A 19,985-nucleotide genomic window follows, 5' to 3' on the forward strand; every position below is an offset into this window, starting at 1 on the left:
GAGAATGCTTCCCCAAGCCTGGGGCTGTCACTGGGCGGGCTTGTTGTGTGACCTACAGTACAGGCAGAAATGGGCTCTAAGTCGGGGCAACCCTGAGGGTACCTTGTGGCCTTTGTCCTTTCTGAGCTTATCTTCAACTATTTAGCCCATTGAGATTCCACTGTAGGTGCTCTTTACTCAGGAGCCACCTTACCTCTTGCCTATAGTAAGTGGAATATAGCACATTCCATTCTTATCTATAGCTCACTGCCCCCTACTGTCCACTCCCTCTCTCTGACCCGATATTTCTTGCCCCCTTTTCACACATCAAGGCTGAGTCAAAAACACCTAGATTCCAATTCTCTTCCCCACCCTTCACTGGTCACGTGACAATTTATTGTCCCTACTTCAAAGGGTTTTTGGGAGGATGAAATGAGAGAATCCGCATAAAGTATTTAACAGTACCCAGTACAAAGTTGGTACTCAATACACTTTAGCTATTATTGTTATTAGTATTTTAATTCCAGGGAATTTTTTCCCCCAATCTGTCCATCTAAGTGGCCTATAAATGAGAATTATTAATGTCTAGGAATGGTTGGGATTTTTAAAGTGCCCATGTGTGAGAATACTGTCATCACAGGGGGAGCACCAGACAGAGGGGATGGCTTTCTGAGCACCCCTAGAGCACTGTTTAAATGCCATTGATGAGGGCACTTTCTATAATGTCATCTCATGGAGAGACCTAGCACTGCTGGAGGGCACCTGTCTACCTAACTCTAAATGGTCAAAGCTCTAGTCAGGCTAGCTCCGCAGGGAGAGGCACCCTATGAGTACCAAGTGAGGGCAGCTGCCGCTGTGCAGATCCCTCTGCTGGGGCAGCTCAAGACCCAAAGTCTACCAGATGACCTTTGCTCTGACTTCTTTACATCTTTGCTTAAGTCTTTAAGCAAATTTCAAGGCTTTCTGGGAAATTGAAAGCAGCTCCTCTCTACAGAAAAATCTTGAATCTCTCATGTACCAAGATCTCTGCTGTCCCAGGGAGATCAAAATACTCCTAACGGTTATGCTCTCAGACTGAGTCCTTCTAGAGACAATGTCCTCAGTCTTGTGCATGGTTCCCAGGGAGAGAATTTCTGGCCCAGTCAGAGAGCAATTTGCCTACGGAGAGCCAGTCTCTTCTTCACCTCCACAAAGAGCAATTCCCTGGTAGAAGATGTTTCAAGGCCATTGCTAGCTCTTGCATGTGACAATTATTTTAGAAACACAGTGAGTTTTCTTTCTTCTGTTTAGTATCACACTACATTTATCACCCTCACATTTGGTTGCTTATAAAAATCCCATCATTTTTAGGGAGAATATTTATTATCCTCATTTATAGACTCAAAGGGCTGAAAAAAGAGGGCAAAAATTACTTCTGAATATAGCCTGCTGGTTGAGGAAGCTGAAGTAGGAATCATCTGGCATTGTTAGGAGCCCCCAGGGATAAATGTGACTTTCTCTTTTGTGTAGCCTAGGTTAAGGAACAAATCCAGGCCCCTCCCATTGTAATGTAACACCCTAATCACCTTTTAGGACACTGAACAGCCATTTGCTTAGGAAAGCAGATTAGGAGAGCCTTTGTGGCCGCTGGCTGGAACAATACTCAACCACCAGCAATGGGGTCCCCAAAGAAAAGGATCGGCCTGTTTATGTGGCGAGGCAGGAAGTTATTCCCTTCCTTCAAAAGGCTATCACCCCCTTTACTACTCCCTTGGCCTCAAGCAGATTCTCCTTTTAGAAAGAAGAACCTTGACCCGTTAATGGTTTCTGCCTTTCAAAGGGCTACCAGGACCAGGGCTGGGCTGGGCTGGGCTGGCTGGGGGTGGGCAGTGACAGGGACCTGCTGCCAGTGCCGGTCTTTCACTCCTGGGTTGCAGGAAATGCTGAGGATAGGGATGTGCTGCTTGAATTTATCAATCTTGATTTTCACATTCTCTGCTAAGCGCCTGGGTGCAGGCACGTCCGCTAAGGTCTTGGTCAATTTATATATCGTCCTCCACATATTCCCTATTTTCTCCGCGATTTCCTCAGCATTCAGTAAAAAGAGGGGTCCTGAAATAGAAAAGATGGGGTGAGGGAAAGGTCAGATCACCAAGTAGTGTTAGTCACATGTACCTTTGATTCCCTGAATTTAGAATTGTGTCTACGGTATGGACATTGGAACAAGCACAGGCTTTAGAGGTGGGTCTGAAACCTCTACTTAGCCAGTGAAGCCTTGGGGATACTGACTGAACTTTTCTAAGCCTCAGCAGTCTCACCTGTGACACAGGGGTAATACTGGATACCTTGGAGGGTGACTGTAAAAACTACATGAGATAAGTAAAGTGGCTAACATATTGCCTGGCATACAATGCAAGAGTAGTTAGGGAATCAATTGTTAGTGTAAGTTATAGATGCTATTATAGAAGTACAAAAAGGTGCTTCACAAATGCTGTGAAATATTAACAACTGGGGAATGTGGATGAATAGGGACATAGGAGTTAACTGTACAGTTCTGACAGCTTTTATATAAGTTTGAAATTATTTAAAAATAGATTATCTTTAAAACAGAAAATGACACCTCATTTATTTAAAAAAAAGCAAAAAAACTTCACCAAGGGGCTTCCCTGGTGGCGCAGTGATTGAGAGTCTGCCTGCTAATGCAGGGGACATGGGTTCGTGCCTCGGTCCGGGAAGATCCCACATGCCGCGGAGCGGCTGGGCCCGTGAGCCATGGCTGCTGAGCCTGTGCGTCTGGAGAGACCACAGCAGTAAGAGGCCCGCGTACCGCAAAAAAAAAAAAAAAAAAAAAAAAAAAAAAAAAAAAAACTTCACCAAAACATTAATTCTCTTCTCCTCCTTTTCTTTTACAGGTATGTTTTAGCATTTGGGTTTTCACATTCAGTCTTTCCATGCTGCTGCTTCCTTCCCCTTTGTTATTTCAAATTAGTATTAACTCTTGCATTATGATGTTGCTAATTAACTCAAAAACACTTTTCCTTCAGGGGTGCCAAGACTAAAAATAGATTCATTCATATAGCTTCATTAATTAATAACATGCTTTACCAACCTAACATTTTTTGTTAAGTAATAAAACATTAAAATTTTTTAAAAAGAAGAAAAGAAGGGCTTCCCTGGTGGCGCAGTGGTTGAGAGTCCGCCTGCCGGTGCAGGGGACACAGGTTCGTGCCCTGGTATGGGAGGATCCCATATGCCGCGGAGAGGCTGGGCCCATGAACCATGGCCGCTGAGCCTGCGCGTCTGGAGCCTGTGCTCGGCAACGGGAGAGGCCACAGCAGTGAGGGGCCCGTGTACCGCAAAAAAAAAAAAAAACAGAAGAAGAAAAGAAATATGTATGACTTCCATACAATATATAAAAAGAATAATACACCACGTCCACGTGGGGTTTATTGGCAGAATGCAAGGTTGATTTAATATTTGAAAATCAAGCAATGTAATATAGTCGAAAGAAGGAAAATCACATAATGTAAATTGATGCAGCAAAAGCATTTGACGAAATCCAATATCTATTCATGATAAAAATCTATAAACAGGGCTTCCCTTGGTGGCACAGTGGTTGGGAGTCTGCCTGCCAATGCAGGGGACACGGGCTCGGGCCCTGGCCCGGGAGGATCCCACGTGCCGCGGGGCAGCTGGGCCCGTGCGCCACGGCTGCTGAGCCTGCGCTCTAGAGCCCGCGAGCCACAACTACTGAGCCCGCGTGCCTAGAGCCCGTGCTCTGCAGCAAGAGAGGCCACCGCAACGGGAGGCCCGTGCACCGCAACGGAGAGTGGCCCCAGCTCACTGCAACTAGAGAAAGCCCGCGTGCAGCAATGAAGACCCAATGCAGCCAAAAATAAATAAATTAAAATAAATAAATTAAAAAAAAAATCTATAAACAAACTAGGAATACAAGAGAACTTCCTCAGTCTGATAAAGGGCACCCTATAAAAACCTACACTGACATTACATTTTTGTATGTGTTAAATATGTACAGCTTTTTATATGCTAATCATACAAAAAAAGTGGTTTAAAAAAATAATAGCAAAAAACCCATTATACTTAATGGTGAAAGATGGAATACTTTCTCCCTGAGATCAGAAACAAGGCAAGGATTTTTATTCTCATAACTCAATTAACAGAAAGACAGCTGGAAAAATCCCAAAATACTTGGAAATTAAGCTACATACTTCTTAATAACACATGAGTCAAAGAAGAAATATCAAGAGAAATTTTAAAATATTTTGAGCTAAATGAAAATAAAAATTAACATCAAAAGCTGTGGAATGTCATAGCCAATATAATACTCAATGGTGAAAAGCTATAAGCATTCCTGCTAAAATCCAGAAGAAGACAAAGATGCCCACTCTCATCACTTCTATCCAACATAGTATTGGAAGTCCTAGGCACAGGAATCAGACAAGAAAAATAAATAAAAGGTATCCAGATTGGAAGGAAAGAGGTAAAATTGTCATTGTATGCAGATGACATGATACTCTATATAGAAAACCCTGAGGATTCCACTCAAAAACGACTAGAACTGATAAATGAATTCAGCAAGGTAGCAGGATACAAGAATAACATACAGAAATTGGTTGCATTTCTTTACACTAACAATGAAATATCAGGAAGGGAATGTAAAAAAAAAAATCCCTTTTAAAATCGCATCCAAAAAAATAAAATACAGTAAGTCCCCTACATACAAACCTTCAAGCTGCGAACTTTCAAAGATGCAAATGTGCATTTGCATGTCCAATCACGTAAGTCAGTTCATGTGTCTGGCATATATTGTCACGTGCGTGCATCTTCTACAAGTGGTTGTGCTTTTGTGTACCTTACTGTACAGTACTGTAGAGAGGACAGTAGTACAGTGTCACTGGATCATTTTTTCAAGTGGGTAGATAGAATCAAATCCAGCAAGGAACCAGAACCTGTGCCATCAACGTCAGGCGTGAGTGACATTGCAGCTTGCCCTCCGTCTCCTACTGCTGAGGATCCTTCAGCTCTTCCATCTCCCACCTCCTCTCCCTCCTCCAGCCAGTAACTCTTCTTGCCTGTTCACTCGATGTCAGCCCCAGTATGCCAGCTGTTGTACTGGACTACTGTACTTTTCAAGGTACTGGACTTAAGATTAAAAATGTTTTCTTTGTTTTTTGTGTTTGTTTGTTATGTATTATTTGTGTGAAAAGTATTATAAACCTATTATAGTACAGTACTATGTCGCCGATTGTGTTAGTTGGGTACTTAGGCTAACTTTGTTGGACTTACGAACAAATTGGATTTACGAACGAGCTCTCAGAACACAGCTCATTCATATGTAGGGGACTTACTGTATGTAGGAATAAACCTGAGCAAGGAGGTGAGAGACTGAGAACTATAAAACCTTAATAAAGGAAACTGAAGATGATTCAAAGAAATGGAAAGATATCCCATGCTCTTAGACTGGAAGAATTAATACTGTTAAAATGGCCATACTACCCAAAGCAATCTGTACATTTAATGTGATCCCTATCAAATTACCCATGACTTTTTTCACAGAACTAGAACAAATAATCCTAAAATTTATATAGAACCATGAAAGACCCAGAATTGCCAAAGCAATCCTGAGGAAAAGAACAAAGCAAGCGGCATAACCCTCCCAGACTTCAGACAATACTACAAAGCTGCAGTAATGAAAACAGCGTGATTTTTGGCACAGAAACAGACATATGGAATGGAACAGAATAGATGGCCCAAAAATAAACCCGCACACCTACAGTTAATTAATCTTCAACAAAGGAGGCAAGAATATACAATGGAAAAAAAGACAGTCACTTCAGCAAGTGGTGTTGGGAAAGTTGGACAGCCACATGTAAATCAATGAAGTTAGAACACATCCTCACACCATACACAAAAATAAACTCAAAATGGATTAAAGGCTTAATATAAGACATGACACCATAAAACTCCTAGAAGAGAACATAGGCAAAACATTCTCTGACAGAAATCGTACCAATGTTTTCTTAGGTCAGTCTCCCAAGGTAATAGAAATAAAAGCAAAAATAAACAAATGGGACCTAATCAAACTTATAAGCTTTTGTATAGCAAGGGAAACCATAAACAACATGAATGACTGACAAGGGCTTAATTTCCAAAACATACAAACAGCTCATACAACTCAAAAACAAAAAACCAGGGCTTCCCTGGTGGCTCAGTGGTTGAGAGTCCTCCTGCCGATGCAGGGGACGCGGGTTCATGCCCCAGTCTGGGAGGATCCCACATGCTGCGGAGTGGCTGGGCCTGTGAGCCATGGCCGCTAAGCCTGCATGTCTGGAGCCTGTGCTCTGCAACGGGAGAAGCCACAACAGTGAGAGTCCCGTGTACCTCAAAAAACAAACAAACAAACAAAAAACCAAACAACCCAATCAAAAAATGGGTAGAAGCACTAAATAGATATTTCTCCACAGAAGACATACAGATGGCCAAAAAGCACATGAAAAGATGCTCAATATAGCTAATTATTAGAGGACTGCAAATCAAAACTATGATGAGGTACCACCTCACCGGTCAGAATGGCCATCATTAAAAAATCTACAAATAATAAATGCTGGAGAAAAGGGAACCCTCCTACATTGTTGGTGGGAATGTAAACTGGGGTAGCCACTATGGAAAACAGCATGGAGACTCCTCAAAAAACTAAAAGCAGAGTTGTCATATGATCCAGCAATCCCATTCCTGGGCATATATCCAGACAAAACTATAATTCAAAAAGATACATGCAAGGCTTCCCTGGTGGCACAGTGGTTAAGAATCCACCTGCCGATGCAGGGGACACAGGTTCTAACCCTGGTCCAGAAAGATTTCACATGCTGCAGAGCAACTAAGCCTGTGCACCACAACTACTGAGCCTGCGCTCTAGAGGCCATGAGCCACAACTACTGAGCCCATGTGCCACAACTACTGAAGCCTGTGTGCCTAGAGCCCATGCTCCACAACAACAGAAACCACTGCAATGAGAAGCCTGCACACCGCGACAAAGAGTAACCCCCACTTGCGGCAACTAGAGAAAGCCCGTGCACAGCAATGAAGACCCAAAGCAGCCAAAATAATTAATTAATTAATTGATTGATTGATTAATTAATTTTAAAAAAGATACATGTACCCCCATGTTCATAGCAGCAGTATTCACAATAGCCAAGACATGGAAAAAATCTAAATGTCCATCAACAGATGAATGGATAAAGAAGATGTGGTACATATACACAATGCAATATTATTCAGCCATAAAAAAGAATGAAATAATGCAATTTGCAGCAATATGGATGGACCTAGAGATTATCATAGTAAAGGAAGTAAGTCAGAAAGAGAAAGACAAACATGATATCACTTTTATGTAGAATCTAAAATATGACACAAATGAACTTATCTACAAAACAGAAACAGACTCACAGACATAGGGAACAGACTTGTGGTTGCCATGGGGGAGGGTGGTGAGGGAGGGATAGATTGGGAGTTTGGGATTAACAGATGCAAACTATTATACATAGAATAGATAAACAACAAGGTCCTACTGTATAGCACAGGGAACTATATGCAATATCCTGTAATAATCCATAATGGGAAAGAATATGAAAAAGAATGTTTATATAACTGAATCACTTTGCTGTACAGCAGAAATTAACATAACATTATAAATCATCTATACACCAATAAAATAAATTTTTAAAAAGTTGTGGGATATAGGGAAAGAAGTATTTACAGGGAAATTTATAGCATTGAATATATATATTAGAGAAGACCTAAAATCAATAATCTATGCTTCCACTTTAGGAAACTATTAAAAAAGAGCATATTAAATCCAAAGTAAGGGCTTCCCTGGTGGTACAGTGGTTAAGAATCCGTCTGCCAGCGCAGGGGACACGGGTTCAAGTCCTGGTCTGCGAAGATCCCACATGCTGCAGAGCAACTAAGCCCGTACGCCACAACTACTGAGCCTGCGCTCTAGAGCCCACGAGCCACAACTACTAAAGCCCGTGCACCTAGAGCCTGTGCTCTGCAACAAGAGAAGCCACCACAATGAGAAGCCTGTACGCCACAACGAAAGAGTAGCCCCCACTCGCTGCAACTAGAGAAAGCCCGCGCACAGCAACGAAGACCCAACGCAGCCAAAAATAAATAAATAAATAAATTTATTTTAAAAAATAATAATAAATCCAAAGTAAGCAGAAGAAAAGAAATAATAAAACGAAAACCTGGTTCTTTTCAAAGATCAATAAAATTGATAAATAGCTAGCTAGGCTAACAAAGAAAAAAGAAAAGACACAGATTACTGACATCAGAAATTAAAAAGGAGACATCATTGTACATCTTATGGACATTAAAAGGATAATAAAAGAAGACCATGAAGTACTCTATGATCACAAATTTGATAACCTAGATTAAACAGACCAATTCCTTGAAAGATACAATTTGCCAAAATTCACACAAGGAGAAACAAACAATCTGAACTGGCCTATATTTATTTAAGAAATTGAATCTATAATTAATAACTTTCCAAAACAGAAAGCATCAGGCCCAGATGATGGTGAATTCTGCCAAACATTTAAGAAAGGAAAAATACCAATTTTTGTACAATCTCTTCCAGGAGACAGAAGCAGAAATACTTCCTAACTCATTCTATGAGGCCAGCACTATCCTAATACCAAAACCAGACAAAGACATTACAAGAAAAGAAAACTAAAGACCAGTATCCCTCATGAACATAGATGCAAGAATCCTCAACAAAATGTTAGCAAATTGAATCCACCTATATATATATTGTATATTAACATATATATATATATAAAATTACACACCACAATCAACTGGGACTTATTCCTCACATATAAAGTTGTTTCAATGTTTGAAAATCAATTAATATAATTCATCACATTAAGAGGCAATTGAAGAAAAATCACACGATCATATCAATAGATTCAGAAAAAGCATCTGAAAAAATCCAATACCCATTCATAATAAAAACTCTCAGCAAATAAGGGATAGAGGAGAAATCCCTCAACTTGATAAAGAACATCTACAAAAACCTACAGCTAATATCATACTTAATGGTAAGAAACTAGAATCTTTGCTGCTAAGATCAGGAACACAGCAAGAATGTCCCCTCTTACCACTCCTTTTTCAACAGCATTCTGTGGTAGTCCTAGATAATGCAATATGACAACAATAGGAAATAAAAGGTATACAGACTGGGGAAGAAGACATAAAACTTTGTTTGCAGATGACAGGATCACTTACATAGAAAATATGAAAAACCAACAGCAAAAAGAAACCTCCTGAAACTAATTCACAATTATAGCAAGGTTGCAGTATACATGGTTAATACACAAAAGTTAATTGCTTTCCTATATATTATTAATGAACAGTGGATTTGAAATTAAAAACATATCCATTTACATTAGCACCCCCAAAATTGAAATACTTAGGTGTAAATCTAACAGAATATGTACAATGTCTATATAAGGAAAACTACAAAACTCTAATGAAAGAAATCAAAGAAGAAAATAAATGGAGAAAAATTTAATGTTCATGGATAAGAAGATTCAATATTGTCAAGATGTCAGTTCTTTCCAACTTGATCTATAGATTCAACACAATCCCAATCAAAATCCCAACAAGTTTTTTTTTAGATACTGACAAACTGATTCTAAAGTTTACATGGAGACACAGAAGACCCAGAATAGCCAATATAATATTAAAGGAGAAGAATAAAGTTGGGGGACTGACATTATCCAGCTTCAAGACTTACCACATAGCTACAATAATCAAATGTGATTGACAAAAGAATAGACATATAGGTCAATGGAACAGAAGAGAGAGCCCAGAAATAAGATCCACAATAGTCAATTGATCTTTTACAAAGGAGCAAAGGCAATACAATGGAGAAATGAAACTTTCCAACAAATAGTTTTAGAACAACTGGATATCCACATGCAAAAAAATAAATGTAGAGGGACTTCCCTGGTGTCGCAGTGGCTGAGAATCACCTGCCAATGCAGGGGACACGGGTTGAATCCCTGGTCTGGGAGGATCCCACATGCCATGGAGCAACAAAGCCCTTGTGCCACAACTACTGAGCCTGTGCTCTAGGGCCCGCATGCTGCAACTACTGAGCCTGCACACCACAACTACTGAAGCCCACGTGCCTAGAGCCTGTGCTCCAAAATAAGAGAAGCCACCGCAATGAGAAGCCCACACACCGCAATGAAGAGTAGCCCCCACTCGCCACAACTAGAGAAAGCCCGCATGCAGGAACGAAGACCCAATGCAGCCAAAAAAAAAAAGAAAAAGAATGTAGATGGAGACTGTACATCCCTGACAAAAGTTAATCAAAAATTAATCAAAATGGATCATGGACTTAAATGTAAAATGCAAAACTATAAAACTTCTCGAAGATAACATAGCAGAAAAATCTAGATGACCTTGGGTTTGGTGATAAATTTTTAGATACAATGCTAAAGGCATGATCTAGGAAAGAAATGACAAACTAGACTTTATTAAAATTAAAAACTTCTGCTTTGTGAAAGACACTGTCAAAAGACTGAAAAGACAGACCAAAGACTAGTAGAAAAAATTGCAAAAGACATATCTGATAAAGGATTGCTGTCCAAAATATATAAAGAACTCTTAAAACTCAACAGTAAGAAAACAAACTTAATTTAAAAAGGGGCAAACTCCCTCCCCCAACCCTAACTGTTTTAATATACACTAGCAATGACCAATTAGAAACTGAAATTTTAAAACATATAGCTCTATAAAAAGAAATACATATAAATTTAACAAAACACATATAGGATCTGTATGCTAAAACCTACAAACCACTGACAAAAAGAAGTCAAAGAAGAGCAAAATAATTAGATATACAACGTCCATGGATTGGATGATTCAATTAAAGATGTCAGTTCTTTCCAAATTGATTTAACACATTTCCAATCAAAATTCCAGCAGGTTTCTTGTATATATAAATAAGCTGATTCACAAATTTTATGTAAAAGACGTAAAGACAAAGGCACTGTAATAGTCATAATAAAACCTGAAAAAGAAACTGAAGTTATATGACAGTCTCAAAAAGACAAAACTATAGGAACAATGAAGAGATCAATAGTTGCCAGGCGTAGGGAGAGTGTGATTATGAAGGGGTACTACAAGGAAGTTTATTGAAGTCATGGAACTGTCCCATTTTCTGATTGTGGTGAATCAATACATATGTTAAAATTCATAGAACTGTATGTCAAAAATATCATTTTTACTGTATATGAATTTAAAAAATAAAATCTAAAAAATTTAAAATACATTGTCTCTTTCCAACAAAAAAGCTTGCTAAATTATAAATACTTCCTTAACACCAGAACTATTTTGTGCCTGAACCAACAAAAAGCATCACGTTTAAAGGTGACACTCTGGGGACTTCCCTGGCAGTCCAGTGGTTAAGACTTTGCCTTCCAATGCAGGGGGTGAGGATTTGATCCCTGGTAGGGGAGATAAGATTCCACATCCCTCGGGGCCAAAAAACCAAAACATAAAACAGAAGCAATATTGTAACAAATTCAACAGAGACTTTAAAAATGGTCCACATCAAAAAAAATCCAAAATAAATAAATAAAGGTGACACTCTAGAAGAATTCCCATTAAAATCAGGAATAAGACAAAGGTGCCATTATTACTACTGTTTAATTTGGAGGTGCTAGTCAACACAGAAAAGTGAATTTTAAAAGGGGTGTGAAAGGGATAAGGTAAAATATCCTAAATGTATAGATATGATCGAGTACTTCAAAAAATAAAAAGCATCAATAAAAATATTATTCAAGGGCTTCCCTGGTGGCACAGTGGTTGACAGTCCGCCTGCCGATGCAGGGGACACGGGTGCGTGCCCCGGTCCAGGAAGATCCCACATGCCGCGGAGCAGCTAGGCCCGTGAGCCATGGCCGCTGAGCCTGCGCGTCCGGAGCCTGCGCGTCCGGAGCCTGTGCTCCGCAACGGGAGAAGCCACAACAGTGAGAGGCCCGCGTACCGCAAAAAAATATAAATAAACAAAATAAAATAATAATAATAATCAATAAATAAAAATTATTCAAAACGGAAAATTATTTAAATAAGGTGGTTTATTAATAGAGAAAAAGTGGGAGGGCAAATGAATAGCCTTTTATAAAGTAAGGAATTCAACTGACCAATTTTTTTTTGGTGTTTTTGGCTGCACGGCATGCAGGATCTTAGTTTCCCAGCCAGGGATGGAACCCGTGCCCCGCCCCCTGCAGTGGAAGTGCAGACTCTTAACCACTGGACCGCCAGGGAAGTCCCAAGAATGCTTTTTAATAATGAAAAAGCATACTTAAAAGTTGTGAAAAAGAAAATACCACTTTAAACATCAAATGAGCAAAAAAAGTTCTTAAAGCTATTACTTCCCAAGTTTGTTGAGGGTATGAGGAATGCGCCCTCAAATACTGCTAGAGGAATAATAAATTAAAACATGTAATTTTTCTGGAAGGCAATACCAATAACAAAAGCATTTTCTAAAATCCTAATAATTTTTATTATATCCCTTTGATCTAGCCGTTTCACTTTTGGTAGTTTATCCTAAGAAAACGATCATTATTGTATACTGAAAATTGGCAACAAAGATGTTCATCACAGTTGTTCTTATAATATCGAAGCACTGGACTTTCCTGGTGGCGCAGTGGTTAAGAATCCACCTGCAAATGCAGGGGACATGGGTTCGAGCCCTGATCCAGGGAGATTCCACATGCTGTGGAACAACTAAGCCTGTGCACCACAACTGCTCAGCCTGCACTCTAGAGCCTGCGAGCCACAACTACTGAGCCTGTGTGCCACAACTACCGAAGCCCGCGTGCCGAGAGCCCATGCTCCGCAACGAGAAGCCACCACAATGAGAAGCCCATGCACCACGACAAAGAGTAGCCCCTGCTCGCCGCAACTAGAGAAGAGCCCATGCAGAACAACGAAGACCCAATGCAGCCAAAAATAAATAAATTAATTAATTTAAAAATATATTGAAGCACTGGAAATAAGCTAAAGGCTCAACCCTGGAGGTCTCAGATTTTGTCCTCTGCTCCTAAATACTCTACCCAGGTGATGTCATTGATGGTTTTTAATTGTACTCTTACATATCAATTATTCCCCAATATAAATCCCACCCCTACTATAACTTTAATCCAGACTGATATACTGAACTGCTAATTAATCTTCCCATTTGGATGTTTGCAGACACCTAACTCAGTGTATTGAAGCTGATGTTTTTTTCCCAACAAATCTATCATTTCTCTTATTCAGTGATGGCCTTATCCACCAGACTGCCTGAGCTAATAATCTGGAATTCACCCTAGGTGCTTTCCTCTCCCTCACTGCTCCCTGCCCCATATCAGATCAATCATTAAGTCCTGTTGACTCTACCGCCTCAATTTCTCTCTAGTGTCCAGGATCTATAGTAAAAGAGGTAGTTTACAGATATCTATGGCACTCTGGCCTTTCTTGCATCAGCGTAATAGGGGAACTGCCATCTTATTCTCCCACCACCTGCCTCTCTGAGTCACTACCCAACCCATGGCTGTGGGTGGCTGCCTATTCTATTTCACCCTGGCAATAGATCTGGCACTTTGATCCCCACCTTCCATCATTATCACATGAGAAAAATTTAACTATCGTTGCCTTAATCCAGAGAATGAGAATATGATAAAAAGTCCAGCCAGAATCTGAGGTCCCAATCTTATTTCAGAACTGGCTGGGTTGAATCTGCTACCCCATCGCCATCCTGACCCAGCAGAGTGAGAATGTGATATACCATTCATCCATTCCTCCGACTTGATGCTAAATTCGTAGGCTGTCGCCCACAGCTGCTCGTAAGGCACTTTGTTGGTCATCACGCTTTGTAGAAGAGGAAAGGTACTCTTCTCCTTTTCCAACAGCTCCTCCTCCTTATTGATCAACTGCAGGGCAAAAGGGGATGCTGTTTATTGGGTGGGTGGTTCTCCTGGACCCTAGAAGCCACCATGGCAAGTTCCCCAGTGCTTTGAAAACCAAGTTGAGGAAGATGCGTGTTCATCTGGGGAGTAAGACAGGAAAATAAGGCATGAACTCAAGCAAGAATGTCCCTGTGCTACCTCTGAGGGCCATGGCAGCTGAGATCTAGCTGGGGGAAACCTTATGAGAATTTGCCACTTGCTCCATCACCTTGGCTCCAACTGTATCATATCCATATCCCCATTTTCCCAATTTTCATATGTACTTCAACTTACAGTACATATGAAACTGTTAACACAATGTTGCCTTCTTGTGCTGAATTGCCTCAATGGTAAGAATTTTAATGATTAAAGAACTTACTAGTGAACTTCAAGGCAAGTTACTTAGCTTCTCCAAGACTTAGTTCTCCCATTTTAAATAGGGATAAATGAAGATACAGTACCTACCACAAAGGTTTATTATGGATATTATTAAGTGACATATCACATATGAAGTCCTTTGCACATTGCGCACATAATACACGCTCAATACACGTGAGCAATTATTCCATTACAATTCTTCTTTGTGTACTCAGTGACTAACAAAAAAGCTGGTATAATGTAGGGGTGTGGAAAGAGGTAGTCGAAAGCACCAATGAAAGAACTGGTCAATCAACTAATACTATCCACCTGACAGGTGATGTTAGGCAAACATAAAACCAAGGGCCAGAACCAACAGAGCAGTACAGTCATAAGTTCCCATCCCAAGACCCCAAACCTCAAATTCCACCAGTGCTTGATCTAGATTCTTTGAAAGCTCATTAAGCTTTTCAACATTGCTCTTCATTTCTTCTGTAGTCATCACTTCACGTTTCCTAAAACCTTCCAGTTCCTTGTTGTAGCCCTCAAGTTTTGCCTCAAATTCTGAGCATCTGAAAGTAAAGACAGTCCAGTCACACTTGGACTTTCCATTTATCAGCATTGCTCACCCAATTCAAGCCTGGGGAGAATTTGATCTTCTGATACAATATATGTAAAACTTATAAAAATATGTTATTATATATAATTTGTAATCCCACCTCCCAGAGACAGCTGCTTTGAACCTATGGTGGTTAAATATTTCCAGATGTTTCTCATATAGGTAAATATATATCAAAAATATATAATACATATGCTATATAATATATACATGTATAAAATTTATGTATATACATATTATTCATTTATCCATTAGGTATTTATTATTAAGTGCCTAATATCAAGAACTGCTCTAGGCATCAGGAATATATTTGTGAAGTACACTATGAAGCTCCCTACCCTCATGGAGCTTGTATTTTAGTTTGGGGAAACCCAGACAGTAAACATATATGGATGGATGAATGAATGGATGAATGGATGGACAGATGGATGGATGGATAAATCCATACATAGATAAAAGTGAAATATTTCTGATAGTGATAAATGTTCTGAAGAAAATAGAACAGGGCAGAGTGCCTAGTGGATGCAAGTGAAGGGCTACTTTAGCCAGAGTGATCAGGGAAGACTCTTCCAGAGATTTATCTACTTCATCCATATTATCAACAAAGCAGTTCTCAAATTTACTTCTCCCTTTTCCTAACGAGGTAGATTAACACAGTGTTAAGTGGACAGGTTCTAGAGCTGGACAGGTTAGGTTCAACTCCCTACATTGCAACATAGTAGCTATGTGACCTTGGTCAAGTCCTTTAACCTCTATATGCCTCAGCTAAAGAAAACAGGGATGGATAAAGTACCTACTTTAGTATTTAATAAGATAACATATACAAAATGCTCAGAATTAAGCCTGGTACATAATAATCACTATAAAAATGTTTAGTCTCATTCACTAGAATTTAAACTCTATCAATGCAGTTTTAATCTCCTTAATGCCTTTTTGCATCTCCAGCACTTAGAAGAGTGTCTGGCATAAAACAATCAATACTCATTGAATGAATAAGGGGATTTGCCATTCAGAACAGCTATAGTAACATACCATAAATTTGGCTATTATCTTAAGAACACTTAATCCTGTTATGGCAGTTTTGATGTTCTTTTTTTCTAAAAAGTAATTTAAGAGAGTTAATTTTCAATGGTTTGATTTGGGTTTTATTTCTAATTACACTGTGTGGTAAGCAGCCTCTGGTAAGGTCCCCAAAGAGCCACACCTCCTGGTACTTTATATCCATCTATAACTGTCTCCTTTTGAGCTGGGCTAGACCTAGGAACTCACTTCTAACGAAGAATACGGCAAAAGTTATGGGATATTACTCCCAAGATTAGGTTACAAAAAGACTGTGACTTTCTCTCTCTCTGTCTTTCTCCCTCTCTCTCTCTCTGAAGGAAGCCAGCTGATATGTTACGAGCTACTCTATGGAGAGGTCCATATAGCAAGGAACAGAGGGAGGTTTCTGGCCAACAGCTTATGAGGAGCTGAATCCTACTAACAATCATGTGAGTGAGCCTGGATGTAGATCCTCACCCAGTTGAGCCCTAAGATGAGACTGCAGCCTTGGCTGACATTCTGACTGCAACTTCGTAAGAGACCTTGAGCCAGAGGTATACTCTAAGCTGCACCTAGATTTCTGACCCACAGAAACTGTGAGATAATGAATGTTTGTTGTTTTAAGTTGCTATTTTTCAGAATGATTTGTCATGCAGAAATAGATAACTAATACACACTATTATAACAGAGTATGGCCAATATCGTTTCTGCTTCTTTAAATATTTTTTCTTGGGGAGGGGTTCCTAAAATATGGTCAATTTTTGTAAATGTTCTAAGGACATTTTTAAAAATAAATTTATTTATTTGTTTATTTTTGGCTGTGTTGGGTCTTTGTTGCCGCATGCGGGCTTTCTCTAGCTGTGGCAAGCAGGGGCTACTCTTCGTCGCAGTGCACAGACTTCTCATTGCAGTGGTTTCTCTTGTTGCAAAGCACGGGTTCTAGGCATGCGGGCTCAGTAGTTGCAGCTTGCGGGCTCTAGAGCGCAGGCTCAGTAGCTGTGGTGCACGGGCTTAGTTGTTCCACAGCACGTGGGATATCCCCAGATCAGGGATGGAACCTGTGTTCCTGCATTGGCAGGCAGATTCTTAACCACTGCGCCACCAGGGAAGTCCCCTACGGACATTTAAGAATAGTTTTTTCCATTGTAGAGTAGAAGGTTTGATACACATCCAACAAATTAAGGTTCTTAATTATTTACTTCCATTATCTCCCTATTCAAGTTTCACTTCATTTATTTTTAATTAAGTGATTATTTGATATAAAAGGGTTGGTGACTGCTTTAACGTTATTCCACCCACCTAAGTAACCGTGTTTGAATCACTAATGTTTTTGCCTTGACTTTGACTCTATCTGATATTAATATGGCTGACTCCGTTTTCTTTTTCCTCATATTTGCATGCAGTACTCTTGCCCACGGACAAACTTAAATTTTCTTTGCTACCTATTAGCACAGGAGATCAGGGACAAAGATTAGTAACAGGATTTAAATCAGTTATTAAAATTTTATAGGAAATACAGAGGACAGAGGAACATATTAAATGACACCCCAGAGGTACAATCAGGAAAGTCTAGATCTGGGGACAAAAGACTTGGTTTCTTCAATAAATAAATTACAAGGAAAAAACCAAAGGAGATGGAGGGGGGACCTACAGATAAAAAGAAATCTAAGAGACATGTCAACCAATTGCAATGCTGTAGACATTTTTGAATTCTGATTCAAGTAAACAAACCATAAAAAGAAAAAATTAATTAGATCATTTTGGTCCCCAGATTAAAAACCATCAGTGACTTTCTACCATACTTAATAAGGAACCCAAACTCATTACCACGACTTCAAGGACGTGCTCCTCTAACTCTTCAGCCTCCTTTTATAGCTACTCTCCTTCTTAGGCAAAGGTATTCCCATGGTGGAGCCATTGCTCACGCTATGCTCGATGCCTGGACAGGACCCCCTTCTACTCTCTCCCTCCCCACATCTTCCCTTGATGGGATCCTTCTCATCCTTCAAGTCTTATTTACATGAGCCTTTCCCTGACTTGCCCATTGAATGCAATCACTGTGCTCTGTCACCCTGTTCTTTTCCTTCCTAGAGTTTCCGTATTTATCTGCTTTATCTTCCATCTCCCATGCCCCTTTTGTTCTCTGTATCCTCAGAGAAGAGGAAGGGAGACAGGAGCCCAAGAGGAAACTGGGCAAGGTGGCCACTGCCACCCTCTCCTTCCCCTGATTGTTTTTCACCAAAGTCTTAAGGATTCAAAGATAGAGAACATAAGTGCTATGAGAGACAGCCTGCTTCTTCTCAGATTTTTGTTTTGTTTTGTTTTGTGATAATCTCTGATTTTAGACTCTGGTAGGTATTAATTTTAGAGAATATCCTTACTGGAAAAAAGTCTCATTCATTCACTCATTCATTCATTCATCAAAGGAGTAAGCACCTGCTATTTGCAAGGCACTGCGCTCTATCTGGATCCCAGAACACAATCTGGGTACTCCCCCTAAGGCACCTTTCTTTCTTCCCAGAAGATGCACTCTTATGGCAAAGAGCAGCTCACATTCCTGAGATGTCCGTCATGTATGTTCCAGGTCACTTCCAGGCCCGTGGAACCTACCACTGAGTGGAACAAAATGAGGGGAAAGTGGATTCTCCTGTTACCTACACAATTAGGTGCTGCTGGGTGCCTTTTCACATCGTTAAGATTCTTCTTGAGGCTCCAAACACAGACACACACACAAAGATAAATCTCTGATAAAAGCACTCTTGAATTCTTCCCAGAGGGAAACAGTATACAAACTCAGTGATTATTGTAAAATATCATGATTATTATTGTTTTAAATTTCTTTTTTTTAATTTTATTGATGTATAGTTGACTAACAATATTACTGATATATTGGTCTCAGGTGTATAACACAGTGATTTGGTATTTTTATAGATTACACACCATACAAAGTTATTATAAAATATTGACTCTGTTCCTTGTGCTGTGCATTACATCCCTGTAACATATTTTATAACTGACAGTTTGTACTGTTTTAAATTTTTTATAATTGCTTAGCACATTACAGTTTCTAAAGTGCTTTCATGTCCATAATATACACATATATAAATGTATGTCATTAGTAAATAGTAGATACTCAGGAAATTCAGTTAAGTAAATTGAATTCTATTCGTGGGACCACCTGGAGTCTATGGGAGAATAATGCACGAATTTTTAAATGGTGGATTGGTCAGAATTCTGGCGGGAAATAGAATTCACTCTGATGTTCAAAGAAAGAGACTTTAATTAAGGGACTACTTACAGAGGTGAGATGTGGGTAGGGTTAAAGGAACAAAGAGGGGAGAGTGAAGCACCCAGAGACTAGCCTCAGAGGGAAGCCATTATGATCCCTAGGGCTGAGGGGACAATGAGAACTGGAACCACGGAGGAGCAAGAATTGTCATCCAGGAAGGAGGCAGCTACTGGCCAGAGCCCCAGGAACAAGCAGGGAGGGAGAGGTGAAGAAGCCCAGCAGTCACTCTCTAACCTCCTGAGTGCTCTCCACTGGCCTGGCCCTGTCTGGATCCAATAGACACGGGAGCCAGAGGCTACAGACTGCAGGTATCAGCCAACCAGGCATGGAGCGGACAGAGGAAAGGTGGAAAAGAAATTGGGAGAGGGAGTGGGGACAGCAAGTGGGGAAAAATAAGCATTGAAGCCAAAAAATTATCGTGGGCTGGAAAAATACGGTCAAGTCTCTTAGAGAGGGAATGGGATTGTTTCCACAGAAGATGAATGAATAAATGAATATTGTTAAGCCCTCCTCAAAGGTTTTTCTCAGGATCTATGCAAAAATGATGGACAGCAAGTTTAAGACTTCACCAAAGAGAGGGCTGAGCCCAGGGCTGCAGGTAGCCCCTAGAGCTGCTCCTCTGCTGAGTTCTGTGGTTGAGAGCTCAGGGACCAGTTGATGGGGTCAAGCTAGAGTTGCCCTCCAAGAAGAA

The 19,985-nt window shown here is 40.1% G+C and overlaps 1 protein-coding gene across 1 annotated transcript in view; it reads right to left on the reverse strand.

The window, feature by feature from the left end:
• The window catches only part of DNAH3 (dynein axonemal heavy chain 3), a 193,652-nt gene that overhangs the window by 128,523 nt on the left and 45,144 nt on the right, over positions 1–19,985 (reverse strand). The window contains exons 16-18 of the mRNA XM_032605510.1: positions 14,764–14,917; positions 13,829–13,973; positions 1,859–2,070 (exon numbers count right to left, since the gene is read on the reverse strand). Of these exons, the coding sequence (XP_032461401.1) occupies positions 1,859–2,070; positions 13,829–13,973; positions 14,764–14,917 (511 nt within the window). The remainder of the gene's footprint in view (positions 1–1,858; positions 2,071–13,828; positions 13,974–14,763; positions 14,918–19,985) is intronic.

This window comes from Phocoena sinus, chromosome 15 (genome assembly GCF_008692025.1).
Source record: "Phocoena sinus isolate mPhoSin1 chromosome 15, mPhoSin1.pri, whole genome shotgun sequence".
Classification (NCBI taxonomy): Eukaryota; Metazoa; Chordata; class Mammalia; order Artiodactyla; family Phocoenidae; genus Phocoena; species Phocoena sinus.